General features: G+C 53.1%; 1 protein-coding gene across 4 annotated transcripts in view; it reads right to left on the minus strand.

The window, feature by feature from the left end:
- BCAR3 (BCAR3 adaptor protein, NSP family member) overlaps positions 1 to 21497 on the minus strand; it is a 110588-nt gene that overhangs the window by 18211 nt on the left and 70880 nt on the right. For 3 of the 4 annotated variants that reach the window (XM_021690011.1, XM_021690012.2, XM_044914067.1), the window contains 4 exons: positions 12060 to 12188; positions 8958 to 9400; positions 5699 to 5802; positions 3991 to 4643 (listed from right to left, as the gene is read on the minus strand). In XM_021690011.1, coding sequence (XP_021545686.1) covers positions 3991 to 4643; positions 5699 to 5802; positions 8958 to 9400; positions 12060 to 12188 — 1329 coding nt within the window. Of the gene's footprint in view, positions 1 to 3990; positions 4644 to 5698; positions 5803 to 6616; positions 6799 to 8957; positions 9401 to 12059; positions 12189 to 21497 lie in introns of those variants that run through there. The other variant, XM_021690013.2, reaches the window with a different exon arrangement.

Genomic DNA, 21497 nt, shown 5'->3' on the forward strand with positions numbered 1-21497 from the left:
ATGTACAACAGGGAAGAATTTCCCTCTGGAAAGGGATTTACACCTTGACCGTGGTCAGTCAGCCCAGATGGATACCCCAGCCACCTGCAGTCACACACACTCTGCTTGCTTGTTTAGACAGCTGCCCCATCAGGGGCTCCAAGCCCAGCCTCTGGGTGGTGGGCACCCTCCAATTCACACACCGTCTGTGTAATGAGATTCAAAGGCTCATTACACTGATCCAGTTTTGTACCGGAAGCACTAGTAACCAGAGTGATCCCTGCTCTGAGAGAGAAGCCTCCAAGTCGGCGTTCCTTCAGTGCAAACACGCAACCCCCTGGTCACATTCCTGGAGGTTTGCCAGGATATGCCGACACCTGCTTGCCCCAAAGCTGAGCTAGGACAAGGGGATTCTGAGCTCATGCTGCAGAACCTGGATTTGAGCCTCTGGGAAAACGCCCAGGGCCATGCAGATCAGAGATAGAGAGGAGGGATGGACACTTCTGGAGCATTTACTATCAGACGGACCCGGCACGCAACATCAGCGCTCCCCGACGAGGCATTCCAGCCCCCCTCTGCTCTTCTGATCTCAGGTACCCTCGCTCTGCAGGATCGCCAAACTGCCCAAGGGAGCTGCTGCAGTGGTTTGTGGGGGTGTCGGTGGGGCCTGGCCCTCCTCCCAGCTGCCAAGGGATCTTCTGAGCTGCAGAGAGACTGCCTGACTCGGCCCACCATCTCTGCTGCCCTCAGCACAGGACTCTGATCGGCCCTATGCACTTAAGGGCCTGTCTCCCTCACTGACCTGCAAAGTGCTTTGAAGCAACAACCTGGCATGAGCCCAGGAGGAGAGACTTAGCATCCAAGGAAAGACCTGTGAGTCCCTCCCCTCCCCCACCCCACCCCCACCTTCACTGCCCACACAGCGAGGCCTCCGGAAACCAAACCCTTGACAGCAGAGTCTTTGTGCACCCGCTGCTTGCCACCCAGAAGACCGGGGTTTTCACATTCTTCGTCTGGTCAAATCCTATTCAGCCTTTAAAACTCACCTCAGACATCCCCTCCCTGATCCCCCCTCCTTCCCCCATGTTCAAGACCCTGCTTCAGAGGCCCCACAGCTCCTATGCCTTCCCCTGCGGAGCATGTCCCACCTGGGCTGTGGTCTGAAGTCCTGTATCACTGTCACCCCCCACGTCCCCCACCATGGCCCGACCCAGCCCAGCCCACAGTAGGTGCTCAAGCAAGGCTCGATACCCGACGCTAACACCTAGCCTCATTCTGGGCCAGGCATGGTGTGTGGAGGGCTCTACATAAGTTATTTCATTTGGTCTTAGTCCTCACAACCACCTGCGTAGCTGGTATGGTTCTCTTCCTTTTATAGTGCGGGCAGAAAGAACCAGAAAGTTGAGAACCTGAGTTAGACTCAGTGATGTCATCCCCAGAGGCCAACCCTTACCTACCGGGCCCCACTTCTAGATACCGCAACAAGTGGGTGGGAGACAGGCTGCACTCTGGGTGAGGCCAGGGCGGTGCCCACTTGCAGGGTGAGAGGGGCTCAGTGGATGCCCACCCCAGCCATGCTCAGGAAGGGTCGGACACTGCAGGACGGGCAGCCTTGAGGCACTCAGGACCACCCACTGTCATGACGGACTTCCTGGGCATCAGCCCCGGGCTCTGCACGGGGTGGGAACCAGCACTTGGGCCCCAAATGCTGTCCAGTGTCTCTTCGCAGCTTCTGAGTGGCCCTGTCCTGGTGGTCACTGCATGTGGAGTAACAACAGCCTGTCTATCTCCCTCAGAGACGCTGACTGCCTGCATTGTTGGCAACGCCCTAAAGTCAGTGGTTCCAGGAAGAGAATAAGGAAATGGCAGTGGACTCAGGAGGGAGGGAGGAAGACTAGAAACAGCCCTGCCCTTGGAGACTGAAGGTGAGCAGAGTCAGGTGGACTTCTGCTCCGGGTCTCCTCCTCGCTGCCAGGGGGCTCTATTCACCCCTTCTTCTAGGGGTGCCTAAAGGCAAACAGGGGGGCGCCTGGGTGGCTCAGTCATTAAGCGTCTGCCTTTGGCTCAGGTCATGATCCCAGGGTCCTGGGATCGAGTCCCACGTCAGGCTCCCTGCTCAGCGGGAAGCCTGCTTCTCCCTCTCCCACTCCCCCTGCTTGTGTTCCCTCTCTCGCTGTCTCTCTCTGTCAAATAAACAAATAAAATCTTTTAAAAAAACCCAAAAAATAAAAATAAAGGCAAACAGGGGAGATGGGCCCGACCAGGAGGACAAAATGCAAAGAAAGAAACCAAATGAGAAAAAGGGCAGGCTTCATGTTCCTTCAGTCGAGAACAGATTTGAGCTCTAGATTCATGGCTGCCAAGGTGGTGGGAACGTTCTAGACCCTCCTGCCAAAGGGTAGTCAGGCATTTCACCTCCGCCTAGACCCTCCTAGATCCTCCAAGCACTGAAGACACAGGGAAGAAGGATTCATTTCCTCCTGGGAATTAGGCTGTTCTGTCAATCCCGATCCATGTTTCTACGAGGAGCGTCCTCTCTCTGGAGAACTCAGGCGGACTCACACCAGACTCCTGGCCTGTTGGCGTACCAGGGCCCAGGCCAGGAACCAGAACAGGAATCTTAGATCCTCTTACTGCCCAAACGGGTTTACCCCGCTTTCACGTGAGGTAAGCACTTAATATGACCTGTGAGCCCTGCCCAAGGACACCTAGCCCACCAACGTGAACAAACCCTTGTTCTTCAGCACTGCCCCTCTCCTGGTTCTTTCCCCAGGGCGAGCCCCCCGCCTCCCGCCCCTCCAACACACACACATGGGGACCATCACCCAGGCCTCTTCCAGGTGCTGGGTTTGTGGAGCTCAGAACAGCTAGCACCTGCTTCAAGTTCCTCAAGGCTGTTTTGAGAGGCCTTCTGTCCCCCTAAGAGGTCCATCAACTAGGGACTTCCCAGGGGGTGCTCAGAGACTACATTTCCTGCCGTGAGTCATGACCCAGGAAATTTATTTAGGAAAATTCAGTTCCTAGACAGGCCCTGAACTTTGAAGGTTATTGACTAATGAGCTACAAATGAATAAGGGGTTTAAATCTCACTAAGGCCTTACCTGTCACTCCAAAGCACAGATCTATCTATAACTGAGAGGTAGGTTGAGCCCCTCCCAGCTGAGACACTTGCTTTCTAGAAAGATCTGTCTGAAGGATAACCTTGCCATGGGGTCACTTATGAACAAAAGCTGCCCATATCTAAAAGAAAATGCTTCCTATCAAAATTGATGATGTAAACATATATTCAGTCACACGAAATGATAGTCATGCTATGTTGTTTGGTCAAAGACACTGGGTTTAAAAGAGTATGTTTAGAAAAAAATACAATAAAACAGAATCATCTGTTTAGGCCTGTGGTAAACACATCCATGCGCACGACATTATTTACATATATCTGCAGAGCAAATGTTAACCACGGTGATCATCAGGAAAGTACACTTTGTATAATTTTTTTCTTTTCTCTTAAACTATATTTTATAATTTTTCTAAATTGACCAAATATTACTTGTGCAAAAAATCAAGGGTAAATTTTAAAATGTCTATTCTTAAGTCCATTTTAGTAACAATAAATATGTGTTGAGTGTGTATACGTATATATAATGCATCATGTATAATACAATAAAAATAACCTGGGCTCTGTGACCGCCAGAAAGTACATTTTCATCTACAGTCCTCTTTCCTTGGACTTGGCTTTCCCAGTTCTGACGGAGCTGAGGCCAGGGAGGACCCTGCAGCTGGCGGGAGAGGCCCGCCATCCCTCTGCCCGAGGGGAGTTCTACAAGCTTTTAGCCCGGGCAAAGGTTGTCCCAGGCCTGTGCTTCCCACCCTTTAAATACATCCCCGCCCAGGTTATCTTCTGACTTTTTCTCTGAGCCACGCATTTCAAGGGTGAGGTGGAGCGAGGCCAGCCTGCCAACTCCTTCCAAACGTTCCGAAGCCAGAACAAAACCCACCTGCCTGGCCACTTACCACGCAGTCCGTGCTCAGCATGTGCTGGGCAATGACCTTGGGGTCGTGCTGAGTGAACAGTTCTTTCGCCCGCTTCAGCAGTGCTGTTTCCAGGGGCTTGTTCTCAGGAGGAAGGAGCTTCGACTCAAAGTCATTGGGTCTGAATGAGGAGGCCGTCTCCAGACGGGGCAGCACAAACTCGGCCTCATCCTCCTCCGGCCCCTGGTCCATCTGCATGGCCGGCGCCGCCCAAGGCCCTGCCCCGTCATCGTCGAGGATCAAGTAGTTGGTGCCGGAGTTCCGGGGACCCGGCACCCCGTTCTGCTTGGCCGTTAGCAGCTCCACGTAACTGTCCTGGGCACAGAGGGGGGGCCTTGCCCCCCTGTCGCAGCCCGCAGCAAAGGCTGGGTTCAGTTCACAGTAGTTGGCGTCTGAGTTGAGCCAGGTGGATGGAGACGCGGGAGCCTTGAGGAAGGGTGCCTTGCAGGGCTTGGGCGGCGGCTTGGGGCATAGCTGGCTGTCTGAGCCCCTCAGGGCCTCCCCTGCCCTAGCGTCCGAGGAGACCCGCCGAACCAATGCCGGGCTCAGGGTGGGCTCGCTGCCCGTCCTGAAAACCGGTGAGTTTGGGCGGGGGCTTGTGTCCACCCCGGGGGACTGCGGGGGCAACTTACAGCCTGTGGAGGAAAAGAGAGGGTCAGGAAAAGCTCAGCTGCGCGGGGAACACAAAGCAAAACTGGAATGACAACTCCTCAGCTCTCCATTCATGCCCTTGGGTTTCAACTTTCACTTCCCAAAGACAACTCGGTAGGACCTCCCCACGCCCAATCTAGCGCAGTTCAGAGCATTTTGAGGGCTGGCTGGCTGCACCCCACTTCTGGGGGGATTCTAAATCCCAGTGACTTCCAGCAGCTGGGCTGCAGTGTCATTTTATGGTCAGAGGAGGTTAGTCCAGTCAGAACAGGACAAGACATGGCGCCTGGAGGTCAGTGAGTAATCTAGTCTTGCCCTAAGGAACAGAAGTCTTTAGTCACATAGCATGAGGGCCTGAGTCACTCTCACGGCCAGGGCGGATCCAGCCAGCCTTGAGGGAGAGCCAGAGGCACCCCAGGAAGGGGGGACAAGATGCTGAGCTAACCCACATAGAAGTGGTTCACCAAAGGGCATTAGGAAAATCACCCTGTGGTCCCAAGGAAGGTCAGTTATAAAAATAATGAACAACCATCCATGGCTCACTGACACAGTTGCTTACGAGGTCTGCCCACATCCCACAGCTCCTCGTTCTCTGGCTGCGAATGGAGAATGGAGAGGAGGAGGGGTCCCCCAGGAAGCCCAGCACTGAGCCAGCCCCCTCCACCCAGGGAGGGCACAGAGAGAGCGTGCCTCTGTCATGAAGGCTACCAGTTAGCGGGTGAGCGTGGGTCAGAAAACCTGGGTTCAAATGCTGGCTTCATCGTGGGCCGGACGGGTAACTCTGGATGAGTCATTTCACCTCTGTGCCTCAGTGTCCTCAGCAAGAAGAAGGTAATCATTCCCGCTCTGAAGGTTTGTTATGAGGCTTAAAAGCTAGCTAGCACCCATAAAATGACCTCATCTGGATACAGTTGCACAAACCCCCTACCCTCCAGCCTTGTGTCGTCCCCACCAGGGGACCAGACAGAGCAGGGAAACAGCCTGAAGGAAATCAGGCTAACACTGTCACCCTCCTCCCAGAAAAGTCCCAAAGACCTACCAAGTGGCAGGTAACTTTCCGACTGGTGCGCTTTGAGGGATAAGGCTCTTCTGTCCTGCATGTGATCCAGGGAGGCTGGCTGGCTACCGCTCTTCTCTTTATTTCTGAAGCAGAAGATAAGTGGAGCAGAAATGTGTCATTAAATCGTAAAACCTTTAGGCAGCGTCATGGAAAGTTTTTAAGAGAAAAGACTGCTTAGAAGGCGAGTGGTACAGCACATCCCAACAGTAATGTCCACTGGAGGAGGAAATTGCTGCTGGGGGCGGTTAACACAGGACTGTACTCTGGGCTCCATCCCCGCGTCCCCACAACCAACCCAGTCAGGTCCCAGGCTGCCTCCTCTGAGCCCTTCCAGCCGGTTGAGCAGAACAGAGCAAAGATTTCATGATCCTCTCAGGAAAATCTGATGAACTGGAATGTGTACTTTTAACAGAGCTTAAAATTACTTACAGACCCAGGGGCAGTGACTTGTTTAACTAAAATGCGTTTTCCACCATGCCTCGTGGTGTCAGTTAGGAAGGAGGCTGTGGGGCAGTCTGCATTTCAGCGCAAGTCACCATGTCCCCCAGACAATGCACAGGATCACCCAGGGAGCCAGCCACTCTCATCCTCCTGGAAGGACGAGGGCCGCACAGCCGGCCTCCTGCTGAGCTGGGGAAGTGCCCAGGCCTTCACTAAGCCGGGCGCTGGGAGGCACAGGGTGCAGCCCCCGCATGGAAGCGGAGAGATGTCACTCTCCACACAATTTGCTGGCACCCCTCTGCTTCCCTGCCTATTCAGACTGGGAGTTTCTCTAGCCCCCACAAACAGAATCTCTTCTTTGCTAGAAGAGACTGCACCGCACCAGTCAAGTTGTAATGAACTTTAATCAGCCCTCCCACAAGCTTAGGTTATAGAAATTGAAAAGTTCTTTCCTACCTTTGCAAGCACCAAAGGAAAAAAGCAAACAAACCCCCCCAAAAAAACCCCAAACGCCCAGCAACAGAGAAATTCCAGCAACCCCTCAGAGATAAGGCAGGGCAGAGGGCAAATTCCAAAAGGCAATGGCTTCGGCCAAGCGGTATTTCTGCAGTGATCTTCAGAGCAGCCAGACTCCACTGGCCCAGAACCCCCACCTGGGGCGCACCCCGCCAGCCGGCCAACCAGCGGGCCTGACGTCAGTGAAGGTGCGGGCGCCCGAGGGCGCGGGGTGGGGGGGGGCGGGGGAGGGAGAGGGCAGGGCGCTTGGCAGCAGGAGGCGCTTCCCTGCGGAGCCCACCCCACCCCCACGGTTAGACATTCCCGGCCCTGCGGCTGCCCAAAAAGTAGCAGGGCTTAAAAAACTCTGCTTTCACTGGGCAATCAGGCTCTGTTAGGCCTGCCTCATTGACCGAGAGGCTTTCTCAGTCTGTCTTTCATGTCTTATCTTTAAAAAATAAATTTCTATTCTAAATCCGGGTCCCTGAGGGCAGACCAGGAGGCAGGCCTTCCTGCCCAGCACCGCACTGGGCAGGGGTTCTGGGCATTGCCCAATACTCCCTGGCTCTGGTCAGGACATTACCTTTTTCTTCCTCCGTTGAGCAGCCAATCCCCACACTCACAAAAGAAACAGAGGAAGAAGTACCCCTTTAATATTTTTAAGGGATCTCCAGTCCATTCTTATTACTAAGAAAAGGAGAATTTCTATGTATCAGTTCTTGCCTCCCTCCCTGCAACTGAGTCCTACATTCTACTGCCCTCCAGAAAATAATATTAATTATGATTATTCACACCTACATAGTCCTTTGGCATTGTTCTAAGCACTCTGCAAGTCTTCGATCCTTTAACCCTCACAAACCCCATCATTCCAGCTGGGGAAAGTGAGGCCCAGAGAAGGTAAGTAGCTTGGTCGGTGGCGGACCAGCATCTGTGGCCAGGCAGGCAGCGTCCACAGCCAGACTCTGACTAACAGGGACCGGGAGCTCTGTAGCAGCACACGGCCTAGTTTGTATTACTCAGACTCCTGTGTTTTGCTTCTGAATTTTTGCAGTCTACCAATTACAGTTTATGACATTTCCTCCTGTCCAGAAAGAAAACCAGTGAGCGCAATAAAACATGTAGGTTTAGGTGTGTAAGTTTAGATGCCAGGGAGCCAGAGAAGGGGGGCTGTGTTACTCAGGGGCTGGAGCTAATCTACACCCTGCCAGGCCCGCCTTTTCCCTGCTCTCCTTTTCTGGAACGGGCAGAGAGCAGCACGGACACCCAACTCCATGAGAGACGGGTCCTATGTGAAGACAGCACGCGCCACTGGTCATCGAGGGCAGGGCGCCTCAGCTGGGCATCCAGTTCTCTGGAATCTTCTCTCTCCCACCCCCAGGTTCAGGGCACAGCCCTCCAGTCTCTCAGTGTCTCCCATTTTAGGAATCCCACCTTCTCTCACCGAGTCAACCACCCTTTCCATGTGGACCAAGCCCTAATCTAAGCCTTCAGGCTGAACCCCCCTCCCAAACCCCCAAACTGTTGCTGGACACTGGCACTCAGAGATAAGCCTACAGTCGAGTTTCCTGCAGATGCAGCAACTGGTTTTTCCTCTGAAGTCCATCCCCTCTGAGCCCTCCTCCAACCTTCCCCACACGCACAAGAGTCCCAGGAAGCCAAGGTCCCAGGCTCTCCCTCTACTACCCCTGTACAGCCTGACTCTCCAGCCTCATTGACTGGTCTTCCTGTGCCAAGCTCCCTCCCTGCCCCTGCAACCCATCGCCACCCTGCTCTATTCTCAGGACATTCACCATGTCATGTCTCTGGGGCTCCCTCAAACCATTTAGCCCGGCTTTAAAGCCTCCATGATCTGGCTGGGGTCACCTTCCTGAGCCCGCCCCCCCCAGCCCCTTACGTGGGCCCTTTGCTTGAGGCCCACCGATGTACCCACTCGAAGCAACTCTCATCCTCTCCTACTGCTCCACGCATGCTCACGCTGAGCCCCCACCTGGAACGCCCTCCCCTCTGCAGGGTCTGTCCAAATTTCCCCTAGGCTTCAGACCAGCCGGAATCCTCCTTTCTGCACAAATCTCCCCTGGCCAACCCTCCCCTTCCTCAGCAGCTGCCTCATTTCACGTGGGCACCGACTCAATCGGGAACTCATCCCCCATGACAGCTATTCCAGTAACACTTGGCATTCTCAGCAACACCTACTGTTCCTCGGTTCCCAGGTGAGCCCCTCATCTGCCTCACTAAGGCCGGGCCCGTCCAGAGCGGCCCCGTCGGCCCCAGCACCCGCACCCCCGACGGGGCCCTGACCCACCTGAGGAGGTTTCCCTTGGGCGAGCTCTGCTCCCGGGCCTGGACGCCGCCCACGGAGAGGCTCAGCCTCTTGCCAACGTCCGGCCTGCCGTCGGCCAGGCTGCCGTCCGGGTCCCGGCCCGGGGAGGTGCCGTAGCGCTCCTGCAGGCAGCGCAGGGGCACCGTCCTGTTGATGGGCTGGAAGATGATGGCGCCGCTCTGCTGGGAGACGGGCCGGCGGTTGCCCACGTAGCAGCGCACCAGGCCGGGGATGGAGTCGAAGCTCTCCGTCTCAAACTGGTACTGCACACGGCTGTAGGCCTCGCTGAGCCGCAGCACCGTCCGGTGGATCTTGAAGTGCTGAGCCAGGTTCTTCCACTGACAGGTCAGGACGAAGTTCCCGGGGCTGGACAGAGAGTCACGAACCAGGAAGTCGCCATCCCGCTGCACGAGGTTTTCTGACACCTTGGGGACAAAACGGTGAGGGGTCGGAGAGGCAAGCGAACATTCCTTTTCAAAGCGGCACCGCTCTCCGCTTCTCCGGGCCAACGGAGGACAACGCTACTCTGTCTCTTCCTCTTCAGGCAGCTCTTGAGTTTTTCAAACGTCAGATTCTCAGAAGACCCCCTCCTGCACCTAGAACTAGTAGCCGCCCACCTACCGTGCGCCGAGGACTACTGTGGGCGCCGGGCCCCCGGAGGGAGGGAGGCGGGCCAGCGTCCCCACCGGCGCAGAGCTCCCCCCAGTCTACCTGGGCGAAGGCAAGTAAGCAGCAGGTGTGGTATGTCGGGTGTTGTAGAGGGAAGGAAGAAGTCAACCGGCAAGGGAGATAAGAAGTGCCTGGGAGGGGACGAGGGCTGCTCTCTGAGACAGGGTGGTCAGGGGGGTGTCATAAGAAGACGACGTGTACGCAGACCTGAAGCAAGTAAAATGACAGAAAACAAAAGAAAGGAGAAAAGGCATGGCCAGGGAGCCTGATCCCTCCCCACCCCCAACAGGCGGAGGAGCGGGTTTTGTTGGCTGGGAGGAGGGGTCCACACGCAGGGGGAGGCCAGGCACTGTAGAAGTGGAGACTTGAGTGCGGTGCTGGGCACGCCACTCGCTGGAGGGCCTGTCACCAAGTCAGCTCCGTGTCTCATCTCACTGGCGGATTATATATTTGCATACATAATCTATGCAAAGCACCAGACAGTGCCTGGAACGTGGTAGGTGCTCAAAAATTGTTAACTATGGAGATGCTGATGTTTATAGCAAAAGGAGGATCTGTACTGTGTTGGAGATGGTCGTTCCCAGAGCCAGACCGCCTGGGTTTGCATTCTGGCTCTACTGGGTGACTTTGGACAAGTTACATCTCTTTGTGGTTTAGTTACATCACCTGTAAAATGGGGATAATGTCACCTACGCAATAGCTACAAAGATTTAATGGAGTAAAGTGTTAGCTGTAACTACCATTATTACTGTTACAGTGTGCCCTTCGACAACCTGAAATGATGTGTGGCTGAAAATCTATACTCGTTGCAAGTGGGAAACAAAGTTTATGATCACAATAAAGAGAAGGATGGTGGTGACGGTCATCAGTTTCATAAAACTTTGACATTTCTCCCAGGATATTCCAACATTGGATCAGTTTGCGTAGAAGAGTGTGCTACCATGGTTACCTTAAAATTGTATCTTTGCCTTAAAAATGTGTTTTCACACAGAAATTCCATTTCTTGGGACTGAGCCTGAGGAAATAATTATAAACATAGTAGTTATCTTAAAGGATGTTGGTGAGGGTGCCCACCAAAGAGTGGGACACGCATACAATGGACATACACACAATGTAGGATGGTGTAGAAGACTATCTTACGGCAGAAGAAAATGCCCAGAATGTATCATTAAATGAAGACAATGGGCTGCAAAAGTCTATGTGGTATGATCTCATACTTGCAAAGCCTGGGAGGAGGAATTATATCAAAATGTTCAGAGTGGCTATCTCCAGGAGAGAAAATTATGGGTGAGAGTTTCATTTTCTTCATTTTATACTCTGTATAGTCTACAATTTTATTTTTTATTTTTTTTTAAATATTTTATTTGACAGAGAGAGACACAGAGAGAGAGGGAACACAAGCAGGGGGGAGTGGGAGAGGGAGAAGCAGGCTTCCCACTGAGCAGGGAGCCCGATGCGGGGCTCGATCCCAGGACCTTGGGATCATGACCTGGGCCGAAGGCAGACGCTTAACAACTGAGCCACCCAGTCTACAATTGTGAATCAATTTTAAACTAAAAAAAAAAAAAAGGAAGTTAGAATAGGGATTATTTCTTTGATAGTGCTGAGAAATCTGCTACGCTAAAAAAAATTGTCACAATATGATGCCCTTCCCCCCACCCCCCACCCATCCCTTTTCGGTCATGTTGTCCTGGGTGAATGACTGGCCAGATCAGGTTACGATAAAAACCCAAGAGAAATTCTACACCCTGATTCTGCACTTACATTTTTCAGTTTCCATACTCTTAAAAAAAACCACTCACGCCTATCACCCCAAAAGACAATCACACAGAGTACATTCTAGGCTGGGGGGGCTGGGGTCGCTGGTATAATTCCTCTACTTCCTAGCTCCAGCCAGGGGCCCAGGCAGGAGAGGGATGGAGCATGAACAGTCACCAGCCCCACGAGGGCACTGGCGGCCTTGCTGCCCTGTGCCACCCGCCCTGACGATACGCTCTCTTCCCCTGAAATTAAACTACTGCCTTAAGAGAGAAGCTCCAGACGGTAGGAGGCTGCCGGCAGCCGGCCAGGAGTTCAGTGATCTGAACCACAGGCCAGCCTCGTACCTCCTCAGATGCTCCCCCTGCGGCCACGGCCTCCGGCCCGCTCCGGCTTTGCAGACCGCAGAACACCGGCCTTTCCTCCATCCACCTCCCGGGCCCGGGGACATGTGCTTTGGGTTCCTGACCTTTGTTCTTCCCAAGGTCTCCTTGGAGACAGACCTATGTTACTACAGTCCGCTTTATTATATTTGCTTTTAGCTGAACTGGGGCTTGCTCCGCCGGGGGGGTGGCACTGGAGGGTGAGCCCGCGGGGTGGGCAGTGTGGTGGCGTTTGAGGCTGGCCGGGCGCGCACTGGCAGGAAGGCGCGGGTACCTGGCGGGGGATGCGTCCATGGTACCAGGCGTGGCTTCGCAGGTCCTCGCCGCTCAGCAGCAGCTCCTCCTCCAGCTCCTTCTTCAGCCGCTCGGGGGTCCTGTCCATAATGTGCCTCTCCTTGGAGAACTGCAACACAGGATCACCGGTGACGTCCCCCCGCCCTGCCCGGGACGGCCAGGCCCGCCAGCTGGAAAGGCCCGCCCGCCTCGCGGTTAGCTGCTTGGCTAATCAAGCCAGGATATGCCAAAAGCCTCGTGCAGGTAGGGAAGCCTGGATAATGATTACAATTAGCTGTGACCTTTCCCTTCTCCGGCTGCAAGTATGTAGTAACATTTTCAGCTACACACGGGGACTATGAGAGGAGACGGGCGAGCTGTTCCTGTTATCAGTGGGCTCCGAGAGCCGCTGAAGACAAGGGGCGCTGGCTAGGGGGCGCCACAGAGAGATGAGCGGGGAGGGAGGCACAACTCAGCCAGGGGACCTTCCTCCTTCTCCCTGGGGACTGTCCGCACACGGAGCCAGGAAGGACAGCCGTCCTCGGATGGCCCATGGTCCGGAGCCGGGAAGGACAGCCGTCCAAAGCGCAGTCCCCAGGCTGATGATGGTAATGGCCCCGAATTCTTTGCTACTGGCAAACTGCAATCAGGAACTGAGTTCACCTTTAGAAACATTTAGAGCAAGCCTTCAGAAGAATTTTGTCTCTTGAATCTAACAACACAAGTCTGACTCTGTGTATTTTGTCTTTTTAATTTCATTTTTCTGATATTTCATTTTTATGACAGATTAGAACTTGAAACTTAAAAAACTGGTGTCTCGCCTCTGAGGGTTTGAGAATCGCGGATATAGGTCGCCGCACGGTGGCCGGGGCGGGAGTCCGGGAGGGCCACGCTGGCTCCAGGTTTCATTTAGAATCCACGCCCACTTTCATGGGAGCTGAACTTGGACACCTGCCTGGTTCCCAGCAAAACCAGGCTCACGGATCACTGGCTGAAGGTCATGGGAGCAGGAAAACGCTGGGTCCTTGTGTTTTCCCAAGTTCCCCAACTTGGCCTCAAAAGCCTCTAGGAATCACCGGATTCTCATCCCACTACTCTGCACCTCAGCCAGGGAAGAGGCTGCACCCAAGGGAAAGGAAACAGACTTGGGATTTTTACAGCCCTCAAGTCTCTGTGGGCACACTGGCCCAGGAGGGCGCCGGCTGCAGAGGATTCAGGGCCGCTCAGGGTGGGGCTCTGGTTTCCCAACTGCTCACTTCTCCCGCTCCGCTTTCCCACCACCCTGCCCCACAGAGTGGACTCCTGCACCGCAGAGATGCCCACGTGGGCCATGCCAGCTGCCCACAGGCGTCTGCAGCATCCCACATCCATCAATTATGCCCAGTCACATCTAAACACAGCTCATTGGGAAGACTTGAGTCCAGAATGCAGATTGTCAACCAGGCCGCATTCACTGATAGTTTATTATCTGTCTTGCCTCCCACTGGATTTTAAGTTTCACGAGAGCAAAAACCCACCTGCCTTCCTACCGCCCTGCAGCAATGCCTGAACGTATTAGGCTCTCCTTGGTCACTGAATGAACCAATACCCCAAGATGAGGTCTCTCTGGCCTTTTCTTCGTTACAGAGCTTCTCCTCTTCATTCTCAAACTATTCGAAGCCCCATGTCAGCTGAGCATGTTGCCACACAACTAAAGGATGTCATTCCCCAATTTTCCTTGGCCAAGGAAAGGCGCACTGCCGCTTAGCAGGACTTCTAAGCTGAGATGTGACGGCTGGAACTGCGCCGCCATCTTGGACACGAGGAGGGAGCTGCATCCTCCAAATGGGGCAGCAGAGGCCCCAACAGGCCCAGATCCCTCACAACGGTCCCAGATTGCCCACCTCCAGATATTTCGTGTGATCTTCTGTCCTGTTTGAGCCCATATTTTGGTTGTTCCTGTTACTGGCAGCTGAACTAAAATCCTAACCCATACTATGACCCTAGCTTCTATTTGGCCACACTGACAGTCTTTACGCAGAGCCTGAATCCCTTGTACTGTGCCCTGGGCCCACTTCTTCTTGGCCCGAGCTCTGAAAATGTAGTCATCAGGAGTCATACCCCCTGTGTAACCCTCCACTCAAACTGTATTCACCCAGACCCAAAAAGCTGTTCCCTTATTTCTCTTTACAGCCAGTATCCTTCCTCCCTGATGCCCAATACCCAGGCCACTTCCCACCATCACCCCCTCTCTCTTCTTCTCAGCATCCTTCACAAATAGCAAGATTTCTTAGCATTTTATAAACAACAATCCTTCATTCCAGATTTTGAAATAATACCGCTTTACACTTGTTACCAGAAATATAAAATCTGCTATCTTGTTACTTTTGCCCTACTTCCTTAGAGGAAAATCCACAATTATTGTTCTCCCCCCACTGTGGACTGTGGAGATGGGGCATGGTAGGGCACTGCAGGAAAGTACCAAGGGAGGAGAAAAGGGGGTCAGAAAGATTGACCCTCCCTTGAGATGGAAACTCAGACTTCAAAAACTGTGCCCTTAAGCTCTTGCATAATTTGTGCAAAGTCAGGAGGTTACACAATTGACTAGATTTATAATTTGGGGGAGAGGGGAGAAGGAGGAAGAGAGGGAGGGAGGGAGACAGATCCAGAGCAAGCAAGCAATTGCAAGCAAGGGCTCTTCATTTCAAACCATTGAGAGCCGGTTCTACTACATTAAAAAGAGCCAGGCTGGCCTCCGGAAGCCTCCACCTCAGCAGATGATGTGGGCAACATCTCTCAAACAGCTGAACAAGGCAATTCAAAAGTCACCCACATAGGGTCGCCCTCATGATTACATCAGTAGTTATTTTGGGAGTGAATGCCTTCTAGAACTTTCACATACTCTTTAAATCACACACATTAATGCATCTTCTAATTATTTTTCCAAAGTGCCTATATTTTGTGAGCCTTGCCCTTGCCAACTACGATTGTGCCACTATATATAAGGACTTTGATGGGCTGTCAACTTCATGGTGGGTGAGGGGTGACCATGTAGGAAAATTTGGCAAAATGCATCCATTTGCATCTTTGAGAGCACTGTGATGGACATTTGTGCTCCCTGGGGACCAAGCACGACATTCCTGCTTCACAGGATAGGTCACATGGGACTGTGATGTCAGCAGAATTCTGTCGGCTTGCCCCCAACAACCAGAACTTCTGCTAACAGTGCGCCCCTCCACTTAACTGCGGCCATCTGGACCGAAGATGAATTTCCCTCTGAAATGCAGCCATTTCAGGCATGGCCTAGGCTAGTTCTGGGGTCTTTGGGGCCGCAAAAGAAATTCTAGCAATTTAGGGTAACACAGCAGTACCACTGCCCTTGGCAATGGCTTTATCTCTTCGGTGTCCTCACCGGCGTCCTTTGAAGTTCTGACTGATTACACTAATGCCCTAAGAAGCCTCCTGGCCTTCCTGAGATTACCTTCTGAGGAAAGAGCAGAAGAGAGAAGTCCCTACTCCCACAGTTACATGCATCATTATCTTATGCCCGGCCCAGAAGTATGCATGAGACCTGCCGAAGAGGAAGTACAGGTCCCCGCCCTCCAGCGCCCTCCCATCTCGGGAGAGTAAAGAGCACACAACCCCTTCATACCAATCTGTCCCCGCTGTTGAGGCTCATCTCCCAGCTCATCTTTCCCAACGCTTTCCCATTTGTTTCTGCAGACATCTTATGAACTCAATGTGCCTCTAAGACTGGACCCGAGTCATTCTCAGTCTTCTGCGAGCACGGGCCAGCGGGCATCTGTGACAGAGGGCACTGTGGCACCCAGAGCCGGTACCATCTAGCTGGGCTCTCTCAGCAAGTTTACACTGAATGGAAAGCAGTCCTCACTGGCCCTTTGCATTTTATGTTCTTCAACCACCAGAGAGACAGATAGCAAGAAAACCCATGAATAATTGCTATCTCACCCAGATGCTATAAATGTTACTAACAAGCACATTATAGTACACACCTTCTCCTCCATGCTCAAGTTCTCTAACTGCTCTCCCCTGAACTGGAACTTCATGCCTAGAAGGCAAGTCTGATTCTGTGTTACCCGAGCTCCTTATGTTGAGGAGAGGAGGTGGCAGTGGGTGGGCTGGAGGCAGAGTCCAGTTTCTCTAGCCCCCAGTGCAGGCTCCGGATCCAGCCATGCTGAGCTCCCCCACCCCCCACAGTACCTGGGGTGCACCCTCCAGAGAAAGCGGAGCTGCTAGGCTTTAGATCAAGAACATTCTGCCCGTGAGCTCTGCCAGGTTCATTCGAGTGACCAGATCCACCCACGGCCCCCAGGAGAGAAAGATGTGGGCGGGCCCCACGTCTCCTACTCCGAGGCTTTGCCTGAATTGGATCTACCAGAAATTTGAGAGTTCTCTCTGGGGGAGGGGAGGGGTGCAAGAAAAGGGGCTATGGACGTAAATTAAGTAATCAGAATACCTAAAGAAAGAGAGGGAGGTAACTACTATATCATGGTTTCCCACTCACATGGCTCCACTTCCAAAATTTCATCTTGTCCCAGTCATTAGTTCTGGGGGCTGAGATGAGGGAGGTGAGTTGATAACTAGGGCAAATGCAGGGGGTGGATGAGGCCCACACCTGTCCTACCAAACTGAAGTTTAGTTAGAAAATTCATTCGTTACCGGAATTGTTGCTTTTCAGGGAAATCTGAGTCCAGCTACCTCCTTCCTGCTGCCAGCCTCTTAATAACCCGGACGCCACAGCACAGTACGTAAGCACGGCCAGCCCTCTCCCTCCATCCATGGGCCACGTGCCACTGACTGGCTGTGTGGCTTTGGTTAAATGACTTTACCTCTCCACAGAGCCTCAGGCTCCTGGTCTGCAAAATGGGGATGATAGTACGTGATGAGATGTTAATCAGGATGGAATGGGTCCATTTTGAGAAAGCACTCACAACGTCCCTGGAACACAGCACGGTTAACTGTTATCAGAGACATACCAGAATGCTACCCATCTGGTTACAGAAAAGAAACACTTCACCCCAGAGGTGCTTTCAGTCTGATGCACAGATGCGTAGGGGGTGGGTGCCTGGGAGGGAAGCAGTTAAGGAAACCAGCCACGTGTCCACGAGCTGCCTCGCACGCCCGCCCGCCCACCACCTCTGGTCCGGCTACACCGCCAGGATCAGTCCAAGCTTGCTGCGGCCTGCTCCAAAAATCATGCCTATCGCCCTGAATCTGGACTGAACGTCTCTGCAGCCCCACACAGCCCCAGCAAGTCTGTTCTTGACTGGCTGCAACAGCCAGAGCCCAGGGGATGGTCGGGAAACACATTCTGGACGTGCAGAGCCAGTTCCACAAACGTGCTGGGAACGTTAACACGGAAACCCACATTTCAACAACTCTCCCAGAAAGAAAAAGCTGTTCCAGCCCAGGAGGAACAGAGCGCGGGGTCTCCTCTCGCAAGGGCTGCCTGACATTAGCGCCTGCATTTCAAATCAGGCGCAACAATAGGCCCGGGGCCTCCTCAGAGGAGGTCTGCGCTCCTAAGTTTGGGGACGATGGAGGGTGTGCACACAGTAAGCTGTGGGAAAGCCCCAGAGAAGGCGTGACACTCATTTGTATGCAGGAGACAGCAGAGCCGATTAGAAAAAGATGTCATCTGCATTATAATTTTTATTTTACTCTGTTCCTACCTCTAAGAAAAGCTTCCCAGTTCCCATAGAATTGTAAATTGTGCAAATCACCTGGGAAAGACTGGAAAGGCATCACTTTGTGGCCATCAACAATCATGGCCAAGCAATATGCCAACATATTTGCCGGCAGGGGATGACACCCTGGGCCCTACCCTCAGGAGGGCACAGTGCTCTCGGAAGACCACACGCAGAGCAACCGTTGAAACCCAGCCCTGAGCGCTGGAGACACACAGCCCAGAACTTATCCCTGCCCTTCTGCTCTGGAGCCTGGGCAAGTTACTCCATCTCACTGGCCTTCGGGTTTCCCTGTCCCAATGAGAAAAGTCGCTGTGGCCCCATGTGGGGCGGAGGGGGGTGCGCCATGGGACTAGAAGCATACAGTTGCTGCACCTCACACTGACCCACCATGTGCAGCCGACTGGTGGAGAATGAAATCCACGTGCAAAGAGAAGAGGAACAAGAGATGGAGGGTGTCCCGGCAGCACGCACGTCTAAGCCCCAGCTGACTCCAACCACCAGCAAACTCCCCTGTGACCTAAGTTAGTTTGCCCTGGACTCCTGTTACCTGTGCCAAAGGGGTCCTGGTCCAGAAAGGCAGGGATCAGATGGAGGGGAGTCGGACACTGAGGGGTTAGACCTTCACACTCCAGATAGTGAGTCACCGAAAATCTCTGCCTAGATTTTCAACAGGCAACAGGTACAAAAAAAGATGCTTTTAGACAGATCAATCTGGCTGCCGTGGGCAGAAGGGCCCGGCTGGGGCCCGGGGCACAAAGCCAGTTCGAGACTTTTGAAATGTGCTGATGATGGCCAAATTTCTATCTCTAGCCCTTGGGGTGGGTGCTGGGATACTGACCAGAAGCCACTCCAGAACTTGGATGCCGATATAAATCAACGGAACCCATCTCTGCAAAGCCCGCCCTTCTCCCCCTTTCCTGGTCACTGGCCCCTCTGCCCTCATTACCCAAACGAGAACCCTCAGAACAGGCTCCATCAATCAAGAACCTCCGGACTCTACCTCTTACCAAATGCATTCTAACCCCCACTGAGGTTACCGGGTTCTGTTCTCCCTGAACGTCTGCAATAGCCTCATAACAACCTCCCTACCCGTCTCTGCTCCTACACTCTACCACCTATGAGGCCACCCACTTATCACAGCTTCCCGGCTGGGAGATGTTAGTCAAGGGGTGCCCCAGCAAGGGCTGACAGGAGATCCAGAGACTCTTCTAGCACCCCCACAAAGAACCGGATGGGCTCCTATGCCTGGTTTTTACTCTCCCAGGGCTCAGACCTGGTTCCGGGGGGACACAGACCCTTAACCTGCCCTGTCCTCCTAGACCCCTGAACTCCGAATGCATTTCTTTTAACCCCAGTGAAGTGACCCACCCCCTTTGCAATATACTGACACCGCATACCGGGATCCATGTCTGAATCTGCTAGAAGGCCTGGATCACAAGAGGGCTATGGATGCCTATGTGAGGACAAAGTAACTGGCAGAGGTTTGACCGGGGCGGGGGAGGAACGGGCCAGGGTACTGCCGTTCCGCAGTGGGAGTCCATGAGTCGGCAAGGTCACCCCCGCAGAGGCTCCTGGCAGGAGTCCAGGCTGGGCAATGGGGAGAGGACAGAGTGGGAGCTGGATGAGGCAGGCAGGGGCCTTGAAGGCCTAACTAAGCCAATCTGTTCTTCTCTAATCCACTAATGACAGCTAGCCAGTGAGGCAGTGTGGTCGGCGGGACATAAGCTCTTTGAGGACAGAGGCCAGGCCATATTTGCCTTTGGCTCCCCGAGCCTAGCCTCGTGCCTGGCACACAGCAGGTGCCCAGTAAACACTTACTGACCGGAGCCAAGCTTCCTGTCACCGGGTGGGGAGAAAAAGAGAGTGTGGAGGTCAATCAAGAACAGGTGACCCTGGCCACCTTTCTAGACTTTGCCTACCTTGCTTCTGTACGCGCCAAGAGGGTAAGAGGTCTCACTCCCTGGGACTCCCTGATCTAAGGCACAGAAAGCATGGGCACCAGCACCCGGCCTGGTGCCCGGCAGGCGCTGGCTTGAAACGATATAGAATTTGCAAGCCCTTTCCAAGCAGGCTGGTAGCCACAAGAATGGAAAATAACTTAACCGGAGAATTTGTTTTTAAAGACTTATGAAATCCATCGGAAGGTTGTAGAGATAACTGGCGTCTGAGACTTGAGTTCTGATGGAATAAAAAAGCTAGAAGTTGGAACAACCGATTTCTCCTTAGGCATGGGGGGAGGGGAGAGAGAGAGAGAGAGAATGAAGAGGGAGGCAAGCTTCTGGGCTATTCTATCCCAGTCAGGAGCGGCGAGCCAGAGCACCCAGATTCTACCAGCTCTCAAACAAAAGCTTCCTTTCTTCTGCCCTGGGCGGTTTATTCAGTTGAGGGAGAAGTCAACAACAGTCCAGGCCTCCCATCAAGTAGCACCAAACAATTCGATTCTGGAAATCGAATCCAGAAATTATGATCACAAACAACACCGTAAGTGTGCCTGGGGTTGTGGATCATCACACAAAATTGGCTTATTTTCTGAGCGAAGCCTGCATCCTCCTGCGAGCTGCTGGGAAACCCCTCAGGACGTGCCTTGAGCGGCCACCAGGTGGCCTGAGATGGGACAATGCAGGAGTCCAAAAGGACAGACCCTCATCTCGAATCCACCGAACCTGTAATGCCCTGGAGCCTGCGTCACTGCAGTCCCGAAATAAGCACGAACATACGAAGGGATTGAGCTCCCACTCTCAAAAAGCACACACTGGATAACCGTGACACAAAGCGTTCTGAAGCCTTGCTGAGGCCGCCACACACAGGACCGTCCTGCAAGTAAATCTGCCTAAAAATGAGATTCTTTGGAGATGTCAGGCACTCGGCGCCTTTGAGTCCCTGCCCTGTGTTGAATTTCAAGCAATGGACTAGTTTATAATCAAATTCCATAGTATATCAAGGGCTTTTTAGAAGATCGGGTGCTATTTTTTACCATTGAAAACCTGCATAAATTGATCATGAACCCATAGGATGAATAAAGCCCAGTTACTCCTGCCACTCTTAACCCTGCCCACCGGCCAAAAAATAAAAATCCAGTTCTCCCCGAGCTTTAAGCCCAGCAACCCTGAGCAGGACCCCTCAGATGTTTTCATCGGAGGCAGAACGGAAGGAAAGAAGGTAGCACTGGTGGCAATCTTCAAGCCTTGATATGAAACAATTTGTATATTAGGTTCTGTGTCACCTTTTATCGACACTCACTTTCTTTTTGGCTTGCCTAAAAATATTTTATTATACTCCAAAGATAAATGAAGAAAGGCTTGAATGTACTGACGCAGCTCTCCCGCTGGGTGCTAGGCTAGACAACCAGCATTTCCGTGCTAATGACTGTGATTAAAGCCAAAGGCTTTAGTTAAGTAAACAATTAACTTGGTAAATAAAAGCCCAAAGAGGAAAAAAAAAAATGTCAAATTAAAGCTTTAAATATCCCATTTAGTAGACAAAAGCAAATGGTGGCATGGGCAATTGGGCATTTCAGCCTGGTCCAGCCCAGTGCGTGGCACACGGCGGCCTGGCCATCGGCTCTGGGACACGTACAGCACGCAGCGGCACTGTATCCAAGGAGATGCCCCTCACACACAGCCACGGAAAATCTCCATATTGATTGCAACGGCTGCCTGGCAGATGGCAAGAAAGTCGTTGCGGAGAGGTGCCTTATTCGGATTCACGCGCAGGTGCTCTCTGGGCTAGAAGGGAGAGACCCCGAGCAT

The sequence above is a fragment of the Neomonachus schauinslandi genome, chromosome 4 (genome assembly GCF_002201575.2).
Source record: "Neomonachus schauinslandi chromosome 4, ASM220157v2, whole genome shotgun sequence".
Classification (NCBI taxonomy): Eukaryota; Metazoa; Chordata; class Mammalia; order Carnivora; family Phocidae; genus Neomonachus; species Neomonachus schauinslandi.